The sequence below is a fragment of the Pyxicephalus adspersus genome, chromosome 4 (assembly GCF_032062135.1).
Source record: "Pyxicephalus adspersus chromosome 4, UCB_Pads_2.0, whole genome shotgun sequence".
Lineage (NCBI taxonomy): Eukaryota > Metazoa > Chordata > Amphibia > Anura > Pyxicephalidae > Pyxicephalus > Pyxicephalus adspersus.
Genome location: NC_092861.1, coordinates 109910478 through 109926847, shown reverse-complemented (window position 1 = coordinate 109926847; position 16370 = coordinate 109910478). Strand labels below are relative to the sequence as shown.

Sequence of the window (16370 nt, the reverse complement as noted above, 5' to 3'; positions counted from 1 at the left end):
GTTAGCTCCCAAGTGCATAACTTTACAATTATCTATAATAAATGTAATTTGCCACTTGGTTGCCCAATCAAACAGTACATCCAGGTCTGCTTGTAGATTATAGACATCCTATATGGACTTAATTCTATTACATAGTATTCCTCTCCTGTAAGACATAAATTGTCCATGATAACGTCTTACACATCTAAAAAACTACACCTCTTTTATGTGTTGCAGTTCATTCACACTCCTGGAAATGAACCAGGTCATCATTTTGTAGAGTCTTCACAGTCAAACTTGAACCCAGGAGAAGACAATCTTGACAATATTAGTGTAATGATTGGATTATCTGCACATGCACAGGACATTGGAGATGGCAAAGGGTAAGTACATTTACACCCTTTGCACTCAATTTTCTGGAAAAGGAAAAGCAGCCATTTGTGAAAAAAGCTAAAATTATCATTGTGACATAACTGGAGCCACATTGCTTAAAAAAAGTCATATGGAGAGGAAAAGGAATGTTATTGTTTCTTTAAAGAGGAACTAAATAGCAAGCAGGTGGATGCAGAAGGTGTATGTTGTGCAATAAAATAAACTTACCAGCCTGTTTACAATTTTTTAAATACACTCATCTGTCCTAGTTCTATAGTGGGTGTCGCCACACCTACCCAGTCCTCTTTTGGGTTCCAGATCTTTGGGCACCTTAATTTGATAGATTGGAATAACTCCTGTGTGTATGTCCATGCACATAGGAATTAAATAATTTGCAGCAGTCGGGGGTATCCTGGGATACTTGGCATCATACATTGAGCTGTACATTCTTATTTAGGTGTATATTTCAGAAAAGATTGTGAACAGGCAGGTAAGTATGTTTTAATAGTGAAAAGGCCTGTCCCTACTGCCATAAATAACCGGCCTGCTTGCAATTGTTTACCTTTTAAGCTTAGTTCCACTTCAAAAGAGCAGGAAAGGTCCCCTTTAAGCTTTCAGTGTTTAAAAAAAAAAAAAGTTAATGGCACAGACTCCACTAGACTCAGCATGTTGTGAAATCTGAGCTGGCCTTTACAGAGCCGAAACCTCCCCTTTCCGCTTATCTTTGCCTTTTAAGCAAATAAGAACCAGAAACAAAAATATCTTTGTGGGGAAAATTTAAGCCATGGCTATATTTTCATATTTGTCCCCAGTTTTTATTGCTGTTATATGTATTTTAATTGCAGTAATTCTGCAAAACAAGCGGAACAATCAGAAAGAAAAAAAAGGAAAAGAGAAGAAAAAAGTGGAATCACGTCCATGGGTAGATGAAGACCTTCAAGACGGAACAGAAGTTCCAGCTGATGAGGAGGGTAAGGGGCACAAAGATTATGATTAACAAGTTTTATAATAGTAAATACTTAACTCTTACACCTCTATATCTCCTATGGACCAGAACAATATTTACATTTCTGCTATGAGCCAACTGATCCAGCATTATGTAAGATAACAAGATATTACATATACTGTTTTTTCAAGGCTTACTTTTGGCAGTATAATCTTGCAAAACAAATTTTATGTTCTTTGCAATCTAGTGATAAGTATGTAACAAAATGAAATGGTTAGCAGTTTTCTACCTTGAATAGTGTTAATTTTTAAACTAGGGCTCATATATTTTTTTTTCTAATGCAGCAAGAAAAAAAGACAAAAAAGAAAGAAGGGAAAAGAAGGTTTGATTGTAAAGCATAAAAAGGGGATTTTTTGAGAAAGAACGGATTGTGCTATTTAGGGCTTATTAGGAACAACCAAGAGAATAAGGATTTGTGTGTATGTATTTATCTAGCACCAACATATTACGCAGCGCTGTACATAGGCTGTAAATAGAAGTTAGGCTTCAGAAAAGCTTAATTTTACACAGGATCTGTTACATCTGGGTCTCATGGATATTATATGAGCTAACTGGCAATGGCTGTGAAGTTGTGTTGCATTTACAGTTTGTGCAATGAAGAGCTGCCTCTTGGAATAGGCGGGTGTCAATCTGCGCTTAGCCAAACAGCCATGGTGGGAAAAAAGAGGTAGGTTGTACTGTGCACATACAAAATACTTCAATTAAGTTTCTTTAAAGTATAGGTCAAACTAAACCCTAACATGACACTTGTCAGAGCACTGTATTATTATCTGGTGAGGTCGAGCGGAAGACCTTTGAAGCCCTGGGCTCACAAAAAGTGAGTTAAATAATGCATACCACTGCTATTCACTACTTTGTTAAAGAGATGTACCCCTACTATTCTCCTGACAATTTCATCAGGAGAATGTAAAGTAAAACCTACAACGGGGATATAGCCAAAAATAAAAAATCTGCCAGGGGTCTAGAATTTCCTTACTCTGATAAAGTATAGCATTTTTTTTTTACTTAATTTATTGTTTGTGTGGTATTAATTCACAATATTGAACAACAATTTTACATATAGGCATGAAACAATAGATAACAATGTATATATACCATCAAAATATAAATAATAAATTGAGACAATAAGCTTTCTGACAAAGACAAAATGGCCATATACGATTCCCAGACATCAAAAACTGTGCTTACTTTCAATTCTATCTTCAAAGAGGCCTCTATCCAGTCCATTTTTAAAACATATCTTAATTTTTTTTTAAATTGTCCAAGGGTGGGGGGCTCTGCATATATCCATTTATGTATATGTATGTGTATATGTATAATCTGTTAAGGTGTCAGTGGGTGTCCTCATTCATTGGAGTGAATTTGAAAGTAGGCAAAGAATTCTGTTCTCAAAAACGGGTACAAGGTTGGTATCGCTGCGTGAGATGTTGGTTTCTTATGTAAACAATTACCAAAGGACTTACCTGTCAAGCAGTGGAAATCTAGGCCATGCATCCCAAATACTCTCTGCAATCCCCTAATCTTATACCACACATGCCAACTAGAAAATAAAAGTGTATTTGTCTGAACTTCTGGTGGCAGTAACTCTTTATGCATATGCAGCATAGAATAAGTTTTATGCAACCAATCTCTAATATTTCTAGTTATAGCTGAATATTATAGAGTTCTAAATATGGAAAATGAAGTCCTTCATTTTTCACTGGTTGTTGTATCCCCCCCACACACACACACACACACACACGCACCAAATGAAAGATCTCTCAATTTGTAAGGACACAGAATTATCGGTAGCATTTGGATAGTATATAAAAGTTTTAGGAACAGTATTATCTTAATTAAACTAATCGTGCCCATGTAGGAATAGATAAAAGTAGACCATTTGTAAAGTTGAAACATTAAAACGATAAAGTTTAGAGGACTTCTTTGAGATCTGGACCTCCCAAATATTTCAGTTTTTCCTTTAACCACACAATGGGGTATAAGTAGCTCCATTTTGGTCTTACAAAGTTAGTTATAAGGCCTTAGATTTGTCAAGAATAATTTAATAGCCTGAGATAGTTGCCTGGGAGACTTCCTTTTGTATTAGTTATATATAAAAGCAAGTCATCTGCGAACACTGCTGATTTCACCTTCCTATTGCCTGTAAGTATGCCCTGAAAATGTCCTCAAGAAAGCCACAGGGTGAGGAAGGCACAAGTCACATGGCTTGTAGATGGAGCGTTGGCTCCTGGTTTGTAGTGGGCAGCAGACCTCTAATTAAGGTCACTCCTGCAGTGATAGAGTCCTTAAGGGCTTCAGGTGCTCGCCCACAATTCAGGTAAGCAGTATGAGATGCAGAGATGGAAGTCAACTCGTGTTTATCGAGCTATGTGAAGTTGCGGGTGCTTCATACGGCCCAACCCCTAGAAGTAAAGGAAAACCATTTTTATTTCCATCTGTGTTACTGTTGATGAGTTTGAATAAGAGTTATGCTTTTGGTATGGACAATATCTGTTTGGAGTTTGCATGTTCTCTTCGTATTTCACTTTCTGGGCACTCTGGTATCCCCAAACCCTCAAAGCTGCCAATTTAATATTAATTCATAATATTAAGGAATAAACAAATATATATATATATATATATATGTTGTGGGATCAGAATAGTCTAAATGTGAGACGGCAGACTTCCAGTTAAAATTCAGCACAGGCTCCAGCCTGTCACAAAGAAAAAAAACAACATGGTGGCTTGACTAAGCAAGTAGCTGGCTCACTCAAATCCCTGATTGGCTGGAGCCAAATTTACATATAGTTCAGTGTTTGTCCTCCGGAGCTCAGTTCCCTCACAATTCTGGGATCACACTGTCTAATTAAATGGCACACCCGTACTCCCCCTCCACAGGTAAAAACCCAACCATGAGTCCAGTGCACCAGGGAAACCCTCCCACTCTTTTCCCTGGTCAGTCTCCAGGACCCTAACAATACTGCTTTCCACCAACCAAGCTGAAAAGACAGCTAATACAAAACATTTCTTGGAGACTTAAAACATATAATATCTTTGTCTGGGCAGTACCCCATCCAACACTTTCTGCACAAGGGTTTGGGACACTCTGCCACATAAATAAATATATATATATATATATATATATATATATAAATATATAATTCTAACATAGTGCCAAAAAGCAGTTACAAGAAAACAAATAGTTCTAACCCCTTGCCACTCTTAAAAATTACAAAGAAAATGTTTTCACTTTGCATCCATAATATAAATAATTCCTGGCAATCTAGTCATTATGGTCTTTCTTCAACTATTTATTTTTTTTATACAGTGGCAACATAACAGTTAAAGTTTAAATGTATACTTTACCACTATTCTTGAAAGGAATCAATCAGGCAGGTTTTTCAATCAGGCATAGAAGATAATGTCCACCACCCCTAACCAAGCAAAGCTAAGGCTAGTATTTTTTTGTTGGAAATAATCTTTCATGATCGTTTGCAATGATAAAAGGCTGACTCTTCACTATCATTGTGGTTGTTCATATTCTGTCATTCATGGATTCGCCAGGACAGAATGACGTCAGATGGCCTTTGTACACATGTCAGATTCTCGTCCGAGAGCAGCCTAAGGCTGCTACTTTTATTTACTAAGCACGACAAAGTGCCCATTTAGAGCCCAAATTCTGAAAGTGCTTCAAGTCTTACTTGTAATAATAAATAGGGATTTGGTCATTGGTACTCCATGAGTGCTAAATTTACCTTTTGACCTTTTGGGGAGAAAACTGGTCTTGCAATTTTAAAAGGGCTGACTGACCATCATTTTTGACCATCTACCCATCCATGGTCAGCCAGAGTGCCTCCTTTGAAATGAAGTAACCCAATAGTCAAACATCAGAAGAGTGAAAAGCAAAACAGAAAAATACAAAGTAGCTACTTGGGTAAAGTTTTCTAGAACAAAGGGTCATGACTCAAAGCTAGTAAACAAAATACTTGCAAGTTTTTTTTTTTTTGTAATTAAGTACAACACAAAGCCCAGTGGAACAGATGCTTTGTCCCACAGTATCAGTTTGTTCCTACATCATGTTGTTAAGATTGTATTTAATCTCCCCTGAAAGCATTCTTTATTTTGTCTGCTGTATAAATTGGATCACATAAACCTTAGAAATGAAGATATCAGTAAAGTACAATTGTTTTAGGAATGTGAGAACATAACAGGGACATTTGTTAAACTCCTGCAGGAACATTTCTGAGCTGTACAAAACATACATTCTGATAATTATTCTTATTCTGTAAAAAGTGTGTAATTAAATTTTAAATGATATAAACACTGTGCTTTTTAGAAAATGCATGCCCCTTATCAAAAATATTTAGTCTAAAAATTCCTTGGTTCCACTTTATTCCAGTTTCATAATTAGCCGTAAATGTTTATTATAAATTAGGTGTATTATCTAAGGCCATGAGCATTTGAATTTGTGTGCATACACACTGGATTCAAAATCAAACAATAGAAATGGGATATTATCATCTCCATTTTGCAACATCACAATACAACAACTGCTATTCTGTATTGATAATGGTATTAAGAAAGGCCAGGGTGCTATAGCAATGAAAATGTGGAGATTTAAATCTGTGGGGACCTGCAGAGAATAATAAAGAAAAAAATAACTGACTAATGAATAGAGATTGACTGCAGTTCACCAATGAGCAAGGTGGTTTGCCGCAAACTTTGCCCATTCGCCAATACAGAACAGTTCAGATCACTTATCCTATACAATTCTGTTTGATCTTTAAACTCTAGTCAACAGGGCAACAAAAGTCAATAAGCTTTAAAGCTGCTGTGCCACTTTTCCTTACTGCCCTACTGGCTTTTCAGCTGTTGTGCACTGTGCACTGTGGCTTCCACTGCTTACATGGAGCATGCAACAATGCACACAACTTTATACATGAAGCATTTACCTAAATGCATGCAAAGATATTTTTAATAGGTACATTTTTGGATTATTTGCCCCAACATCAAGACATTAAATCCTCTTCTAGAAACCATCAAAGAAGCACTAAAAGCAGTGATACAAAGGAGAGAGGTGTGTAAAATTGTCATATGGATCGGCAGATGTGAGGTCTGTTGATTGGGGTGAGAGTGTAAACATATATCCCAGATGGGGTTCCTTGATGGTGGGGGCACAGGGACAATAGCTTCTTTTTATTTAGACCAATATATAAACAGCCCTATATTTCGGTGTTTTGGAAAAAGAACCAATAAAAGTAGCAAACATTTCATTAACATGTCTGAAAACTATACTTATTAGAGATCCCAAAAGTTAGAAAATATATATTTATTAATTGACTTTTAGACCATCACTAAAAAGAGAACAATAAGGCACAGCCATTGTACATGATGTATAGCCTGCGTTAAAAAAAAAGTTATGATAAGCACATCTCTGACCTTTTTGCAGAATTAAAGCTAGGATCAGCCACTGTGATCCAATAGAAGTTGCTACATTATTAGGTGATGAGGACACTGCGGATTATGTGGTGCAGATTTCCACCTCATGTGCAGTAAATGACTTAACATGGTAATAGTAACATACTTCATTAGTGGATCACTTATCTGCACAGCACTTCAGAGCAGACATAAGACACGTAATTAGTAAATAGGACATTTGAAAAACCTGCCCTGCTGATGATAGTAGACAATAGTCCTGGCCTCTGTGGTGAACAATTTAAAAGTTTTATGCATCCAGATGTCGAATCCTGCATTGGGAGAGTTGACTCGATGATGACCCAGTCATCTGCCCTTGTTTGCACACATAATAACAAACTTTAAACCAGGAATAATTTTTAAAACATTCACAGTTACACACTGAGAACATTGTACAAATGAAGCTGCTTGCTTTAATATGTATGTCTAAAAAAATAAAAACTCATAAATATCTTGATGGATGACTTTTCAGGATGCTATGTTTGACGTGAAGTCACCGGACCTTTCATAAGTAACCTTTTGAATGCTCAAGAGCTGTGAACACTTAAATATTACTAAGCATAATAGTACGATAAAATACATGGTTGTAAAGACACATACATTACAGTACAGCTACAATATAGGGATCATGTAATAATATATTATATTATTATATGATTACTAAAAAAGAGGACTGCAACTTTGTGAATAAAATGTCAAGAACTTGGTTAATTAAATATAATGTTAATATGTGTGTGTGTGTGAGAAGTGTGAAGCTAGGATTAGAGGGTGTTTGGCAATATTTTCCACAATTTCACCAGCCAAAGAAGTCTCCAGATTGTGGTTGTTGGCCAAGTGGGCCTGGCGATGCACCTTTTAAATGGACATATGAATGGCCTTAAGGTTATATAGTGCCAAGAAGGACATTTAAAGAGCAAGAGGAGAACTTTCTATAACACCATTACAAGGGGGTTGAGAATTGTACATTGATGCTTTAATGTCTAAGGGATTATTGTTTTAGAGATGCCACATGTTGTGAAGTGAGTTGTATTCTCTTTCTTGAAATAAGCTCTAGTCAGAGATATAAAGCCTATTCAGCTTGCTGTGATTTAATTAAGCCTCATTTTTTTTAAAACACGTAAGTAGATGTCTTAAACAAAATGCCAAAGGACCACTTTTTATTTTAAAACAGCATGGCTAGCTATAGTACAGATCTAAAACAGCACTTGGTTCCATTGTTGACTGTGCCCTTTTAGAACTCATGCCAGCTGTCTATGGGGATGAGGCAAGACGTCAGCAAAAGGAAATTGTGTTTTGCCTAAATCGCTTCTGGTGGACTAGTATTATAACTTGTCCCAAATGTATTTTCACCACTATAATTTAAACGGCGGACTAACCTTTAAAGTCCATTTCTGGGGAAAAAAATAGACATTTCCCCATCAGTTCCATATCTTCATGCCCCTTTAACCGTCTACAAGACTGATATTTTCCTTACATCATGAAAAAAGGTATACTTACCAAATGCCACCATCCAGTTCCCTTGATAGTGCTACTTCCATGTACAGGGGCTGTTGATACACCCACGCAATGGTGCCCACAATCACCAGTCCCGGCATTTCTCATTCAGCTAATGTCATCATCTGGTCCATTCAGAAAGGGGCTATCTCATACAACAAACATGAACTATTCACGTCAGTCAGGCAATGTAACTCCATTGGAAGTAAACAAAAGAAGACCAAATGTCAAGTGACCACAAATTTGAAATTTTGGGTTTTGTTTTTGTTTTGTTACGTTAGTGCTTGGTTAGAAGGGTTGGAGATAGGAGTTGGATAGAGTTATTTGTTTACAGAGATCTAGATATAAGCTTTAATGCTGTAGTGAACATAGTGACATACATTTGGATGTAAAAAAGGCGATATAGCTCATTTTACCCAGTTAAACATAAGCTTAAAAAGAAAATGTTGGAGGTGGGCACCTTAGGTAAAGTGACTCCGGAAAAAAAATGTGTATCTTATTTGGGAGTTATCAGGAAAAAAAAAATCTTAGTAGCTTTTTCAACTTTATAAAATAGCTGATGTCTGTCAATCAAACATAAATGATTTTCTGTTGTGAAGGCGATTCCCTTGTGGAAGGTAAGCATCCTAAATTATGCCTCCCTGTATAAGAGAGACTTCCCAGCTAATTTAGACATGCAGGTTTGTGAAAAGATCTTTCGTAGAGAAGACGTGTTGGTGGTTGGATTATGTTCAAACTCTGCCTACACGTCCAACTGCCTTTTGGAATCTTTGAGTAGCTTTAGTGAGGTGACAAGAGAGACAAAGGTGTGACTGGACATTTGCTTACGGATGCAAAGAAAACAAAAAATAGACAACTGTATCTGTAGTACACTGTACATAGCTAAATATATAAAATTATTTTCATTAGCACATTGGATAATATGCAATATATTCAAAAAAGGTTATTCAATTTTGAATTGTCGCCTTTTAAAAGTGACATTTTGCCATGTTAACAGTCTAGCCTAAACAAAGGGCATTCACCTTTCACAAGAGTCTCAAGTCTGCAGTTATTGATTTTTCCCCTGGTGCTCTCACTGTTTCAAACCTAATAATGTATTTTATGATTATTATAGATCTAAACCCTGACTGTATAAGTTTTGTTTTTTAAAGCCCTGTGTATCATAAACATTTGCTATGTATTTGTTTTGTTTTTTTTCTTTTACAAAATACTGTTGTAGCATTTTTCATCCTTTCTGCATCTCAAATCTGCTGATCTCATCCTCTAGCTTTTTACTTTATCCAGCATCAGCCGACAATCATTGATTGTAACAACACAGGAGTACAATTGGTGGATACTTGTTAAATGAAAGTGTCTGATAAGTACACTTACCTCTCCTCTTACTTTGACAGTGCAGCCATTATCAACCAGTCTTCTTCTCCGTTCAGGTCTTTGGCCATCTTGGTTGGCCAGGCCAAAATGATATAAATCATTCCTGGCAGCCAGGCATGCTATGATGGCATCGTACACTAAGCATGTGTACCTTAAATTTGCAGGCAGGCACATTTATTCTTTTTATTAAGGGTATTATAGTTCTGCTGTGGATTCAAACTACTGTATATGCATCGAGCAAGTGACATTTACATTGACAAGAATCATCAATGTACCTGGAAGCCCTCTGCAAACAGGATCAAGAAGCTATAGGCATCTTCAGGAATAAAAGAGTTTGATAAGTTACCTTCTGATTATAGTAAAGGTCATATAGAATGGATACCTATCTTACCTTTTCTTACTGACAAAGTTTGTTACTCTACATAACCAGCAAACAGGTAGCTTGCCAAACAACCAAGCAGCCAGATACAGAGGTTGTGACATCTTTACCTCCAACTTCATTGTCCCTTCACTTCAATGTTCCACCTTCACTACCCCTTTCTACCAGTATGAATTCTGTAGCAAAAAAAGGGTTTGTGGGCACTTGTGAGAATGTTTTAGTCACTCTATCAAGCATATATAAAATATATATATAAACATATATATACAATGTTACACATATAAAATGTTATTTGCAACTGAGGTTTTCCATCATGAAAGCACGATACACAAAGTGGGAATGCTGAATAAATTTCCATTGGCTTGTGGAAGGTTACCAAGCTGAAAAGAACAACAGCAATGGCTCCAGCAGCAAAAAATACATTCCTTTTTAACTATATATTTCACTTTCACTAGCCCTTTTTCCACCCTGCTCACCGTCAATTCAGCAGAATCACCAATATCCATGCTGCATCATTCAACTAACAGTCATGCTGGATGTTTTGAAGCACAATTGTCCTCTAAGATCAATTGGTCTGCAAGTTAGTTTGGGTTATTATTAAACCTCCTAAAATTTTGAAATAAATGATAATGGAGCCAGAATGTTGGGCTTACAATGCTTCCACCATGGAAATGTTTTTTGATGTTGGACAAAGCTTTCTGCCCTGCCTATTCCTATCACACTTTTTTCTCACCAATTTTTTTAACTGTATATAAAACATGTCACCTAATTTTCAAACAAAAACTTTAGTTTCTTTTGGTATAAAATTTGTATTTTATAATAAATTAAATCTTTGGCCCTGACTCAAAGAATTAAAAAGGTGCCAAAGGCTCGGCAGGTAAAAGTTTTCCTGACCATTAGTGGTTCAAACACTTGTGTATGTGTCACTTAGTGATCCTACTAATTTATAGCATTTTCCTATACAAATAAGGTTTTAAAGCACCTTAAAAAATATGGAATTAAGAAGCAGACATTTAAGGCATGTCCTTTCTTCTTTCTTCTTTTTGGTTTGAGCGAATTGTTTCTACAGGTGTCACGGGTTCTACTTTTATTAAAGTTTTGCCCTTGTTTTGTGTAATTGTAACTTTTTTAATGTTCTGTTTATTTTCCATAAGGCAAAGATGAATACCAAGACATAGATGAAGAAGACATAGAGCACATTCCTTTTACACCACGGCGTTATGATGAACAGTATATGGTAAAAAGGTCAAAAGAATTTTATGAGGTGCTTAACCAAAGAAGATCTGTAAGGTTTATCAGCAGTGAACCTGTTCCGAGAGAAGTCATTGACAACATCGTCAGAGCAGCAGGTTGTTTACTGTCATTTACTCAAGCAACATGTTTATTGTACCAGATTTGTTTTAGTCAAATGTAGGGAATGCACTTTAGCATTGCATTGTCATCCTGGCTTTTAAAAGGTAATTGAAATAATACCCATATTTCTTTGTGTAATTCCCAGGAACATCTCCTAGTGGGGCTCACACAGAACCTTGGACATTTGTAGTTGTCCATGATCCAGAGGTAAAGCACAAGATTCGGGAGATAATTGAAGAAGAGGAAGAAATAAACTACAGAAAAAGAATGGGAGACAAATGGGTTAATGATCTGAAAAGATTAAGGTAAACATTGAAAATAATAACTTAAATGTGTTCATGTAAGGTACATTTATGATAATATATTTAAATTAGGAATACATTAAAACCTATATGAAAAAAGTATACTGAAAACATTTGGTTTTAAAGATAGAAACATAAATTTTAGACTAGCGAGCAAACATCGGACATTATCTAGCACAGGGTGGGTTTAGTATTTTTTTTTTCAGAAGATTAAACATGAAAGCCAATATTTACCGTATATATTTTGCTTCATATATGTTTTGTTTCTATTTTAGAACTAACTGGATAAAAGAATATCTTGACACAGCTCCTTATTTGATCTTGATCTTTAAACAAATATATGGAATACTTTCTAGTGACAGAAAGAAGACTCATTATTACAATGAGATTAGTGTGTCAATTGCTTGTGGCATACTGCTGGCAGCCATTCAGGTACAGTATATTACAGCATGAAATGTAATGCTGAATTAGTTTTATTATACAGCTATATATATTATATATTTTAATGCTATATATATTATATAGCTTGTGTTGTCCATATACAAAAGCTGGAGGAATTGACATTTTTTTCTGGCCCTATACAAATAACCAAATAGTCTAGGATATACAAATTACCATCTTGTGATCCCAGAAATATTGGCATATATGTTAAAGCTTTCATTCTATGGTAAACATAGTTGTCATACACACTGGAATAGTCTTCATTAGCGCTGTTCATTTTGGAGATTTGCCTAAATTTGTCTTGTTTGACATAAATAACCACAGGGAAAAGTGACGTAAGAGGACACAGTCTTGACACTGTAGTGTGAAGTTAACCCAGAAAAGTAGAATAAGTCTACCATGATCACCATGACATTAAATCATGGGTCAGATCACATGGGTTTGTTTATGCCAGGTGTCACTCTGCTGTCTACAGCAGAATAAATAAGTGAATGATCAAAAAATATATGCATAAAATACATTTTTTACAATACAAAGCGTAAAGGAAAAAAATATTTGTTAACGACTTTGTATATTTGTCAGTTTATAATAAAAACCCATGAAAAATTGCAGGGAGCAAGAGGTAGAATAGATACATACCTCAGATGCCATGCTAGCCTGGTAGCTGCCCTTACCTGTCCAACTCTCTCCAGCACTGTGCAAAACCAAGATGTCAAACTGACAGCTCAAAGCAAACAGCTGTCAAAGTGGCAGTGGTTGGTTGACAGCTCATTGCTTAGTTATTTTTTTTTATCAATATAATGTTTTAATCTGCAGCAGAGAAACTACACGGAACTGATCTGTTATTACACGGGGCATGATTAGGACTGCTGCAACCCTTGTGTACATACCTAAAAATATTCTTTTTAAAAAAGTTTAGTTGTGTTTTTTTTACTGCATAAAGGTTGTTTTTTTATTCCTTTATTAATCCCCTTGTTAACCCTAATTAACTTTTTTTCTTGCCTGTACTCCCTAGATTTATTTTTTTGCATATTAATAATATAACTTGACAAAATGCAGAATAAAATGTTGCTGTTTTTAAAAAATAGTTACTTTTTTTTGTTTGCTTTTTTTTATTTGCATTTAAATTGAAAAAAAAAGACTGCATTAAACCTTTGAAGGCAATGCTACCAAAAGGATGTCCCTTTTGTACAAAAGAGAAGAGGGTGGCATGCGTGTGATCTTTGCCATACGTGCCATATGATCTTTACCCAGCACGTATTTAATGTCAATAATTATTTATTTGGCAAATTAGGTATAGTGGGGGGATATCTTTTAAAGCAGTGAATCCGACATTCTGGTAAACAATCTTTCACGTCTATGTTTCAATGGTAGTAACTTATTCTGCACAGAGGAATGTTTCAGTAAATGCCACTGCTTTAAAAATAGACGTTAATCAACACTAGTAATCTTGGTGTTAAAGGGTTAAACACTATTCCTTTGGAATAAATTCTACTCAATTAAGTATTTCAAAGAAGGGAAGGAACTCCTTAACATTCCAGCTCACAAACATGAAAACAAAAGAGGCTGAGAGTACTCTGGTGATAAGTGAAATGTACATCTAAAAATCGTGTAATATGATTGTTTGTCAGAGGTGTGGTTACTATTGTTTATTCATGAGAAACTTAAAATGAACCCTACCTAGAATTTTTTCTTTGCATTTGCCCTAGTTAAAAAATAACTACAATGTAATGTGTAGTGCTCCATAATATTTTAAATCGCAGTAGGCCACATTGCACAGTTATAGTTCTATAACGTTCTAACTATTACAAAATTATAAATTGATTTGAAAGCCTAGATCTGACAACAACAAAAAAATGTAATTAAAGATTCTGAAAGGGTCCGCAATATATCATAGCAGTTTGGTTGCTATCCTGCTACCTATATTTAAATTGTAAAATATCTATAATATTAGTATTTATTATAGAGCTAACTAGTCCTGGAAGTAATAAAATGAGTTAATATTTGACCATACTCCCACAGATTACCCATTATTGAGCTTTTCTTTATTCTGAAAGATACAATCCTTGTACTTATGTGAAATGTATATGTTTATGCCATTGATTATAAAAAGTTATTGTATATTTATACATCTTAAGGTTTTATAAAAAAAGAATAGCACACACAAAGCTATAAATTTTATGAATAACGGACATCTTTTCCTTTTAATGACATTACATTTAATTTAAATAAATATAATTTGTATATTAATTTCAAATAATATCCCTTTCTTTGTTTCAGTATGCAGGCTTAGTAACTGTAACTACAACTCCCCTTAACTGTGGTCCTCGACTCAGGGTGCTGCTTGAACGCCCTACAAATGAAAAGCTCCTCATGCTTCTACCTGTTGGCTATCCAAGCAAAGATGCCACTGTGCCAAACTTAAAGCGGAAGCCGTTAGATGAAATTATGGTGGCTATATAAAGCCATGAAGACATGAAATCCAGATTCTTTGTAAAAATAATCACACAACTAAATATCGGAAATATTTAATCTCATTTTATATACACATAATTGTTTCTAAATGCAAGATTCATTTATAAAGTAAGCAAAAAATGTGTTAATATATTAATGTTTATGAAATAATTTCTATCAGAGCTGGTGTAAAGATGATTTCATGCTTGTAATGCTATAGGAATGGAGAATAATTTTAAATATTTCAACACTATTGATCCAATTGCAGGTAACAACTTGACAGCAATGAGGGATACTTACTAGGTTACACGCCTTGTTCTTTCTCTGGCTGGATGAGCAAGCCATTGCTGATGAGTGACTTTCTGCAGTGTTTCCTCTTTTCTGTCATACTTTATAGTTTGGTAACTTGTAAATGTTAAAAAATAAACATTGTGTTTTTATAGAATAATTCTCATTAAATGTTAAGCAATGCTGAAAGAAATTTTCCAAATCTTTACTTTAACCCTATGTGACATATATTTAGGTTAGTCATCATGTATACCTTGATTGGTTGATAGTCACCCTCTTCTCTAATTTCCAAGTCCATCCACCTATCCTCCAAACCTTCTGCAGAGATTAGTCTAAGGCAGTGTTTCTCGACCTCTTTAACTTGGGGGGACCCCTTGAAATACCGTTCAGGTCTTCACAGAACCTCTGCTATAATTACTATATCCACAGCTCATAGTACATTAGTGTGGTGGTTAGTGGGAAGAATGTCACCCTTACAGATCAATGGTGTCACTTATACTGACCTGAGAGGCACAAACTGCTCAAGGAACTCAAGGAACCCCTAGTAACCTCTGGAGGAACCATAGTTGAGAAATACTGGTCCAAGGTGTCAAATTGGAGTTTAGAACAGAATGTAAGTGTCTGTTAGCAGAACCAAGAGTCAGAGTTTGAAGTCTATAGACAGGTCAGATTACTTTCATAGATCTATAGGTAAACCAGGGTATTAGGCTACCTGATGTATTCCTAATCAAGAGCAAGAAATACTCATCTAAGAACTAATAAGAACACACACACACACCAAATGTTATATACTTTTGTAAGTTGTTTGCAATATACACTTACACAATATACAATTACTGACTGAGGAATTTCTGAGTTATATGCTTGCTTCTCCACCAAAAGAAATTCCCTAGAATACAACGCAAAACGCTGAATTTAAAGCAGTCATTGTATTAAAGTTAATTTAGACTATATATATATATATATATATATATATATATATATATATATAATAATAATAAGCATACTATTGTAAGTTAAAAGAATATTTGAACAAGCAGATCCTAGCATTGTCACTGATCATGTAATTCAGGGATAGGCAAACTCTGGTCTTTAGGCCAGATACAGCCTAGTCAGTAGTCTGTTCCAGCCTAACGTCCCCCTGGTCGATCCGGCCTAATCCCAGCCGGCAGGGGTCGGCAACCCACGGCTCTGGAGCCTCCTTGTTATGCCTCCCTTCCTTATTTACCGCAGTCGGCGTTAACACTTCTGCTGTCGGGGTAAGGGGACATTCCCTCTCCCCCGTATGCATTGCGGAGGAAAGGGAATTCCCTTCAGGGATGTTCTTCTGGAGCCATCAGCGTGGGACTTGAGAGAGAGTCCGGCCTAGTGTGCCTTCTTGACCTCCTAAAATGGCCAAGTAGCCAAAAAATTTTGCTGACCCTTGGTGTAATTGATCATATCAGGACTTTTATGTGCAAGATGCATATTCTGGTTC

General features: G+C 35.7%; 1 protein-coding gene across 1 annotated transcript; it reads left to right on the top strand.

The window, feature by feature from the left end:
- The first annotated feature begins 1087 nt into the window (after window positions 1-1087).
- IYD (iodotyrosine deiodinase) lies at window positions 1088-15086 on the top strand. The gene is made up of 5 exons (XM_072409276.1): window positions 1088-1322; window positions 11210-11404; window positions 11554-11713; window positions 11986-12142; window positions 14432-15086. The coding sequence occupies exons 1-5, from the start codon at window positions 1136-1138 to the stop codon at window positions 14612-14614; spliced, it is 882 nt and encodes a 293-aa protein (XP_072265377.1). The 5' UTR covers window positions 1088-1135; the 3' UTR covers window positions 14615-15086.
- Window positions 15087-16370: the final 1284 nt, after the last annotated feature.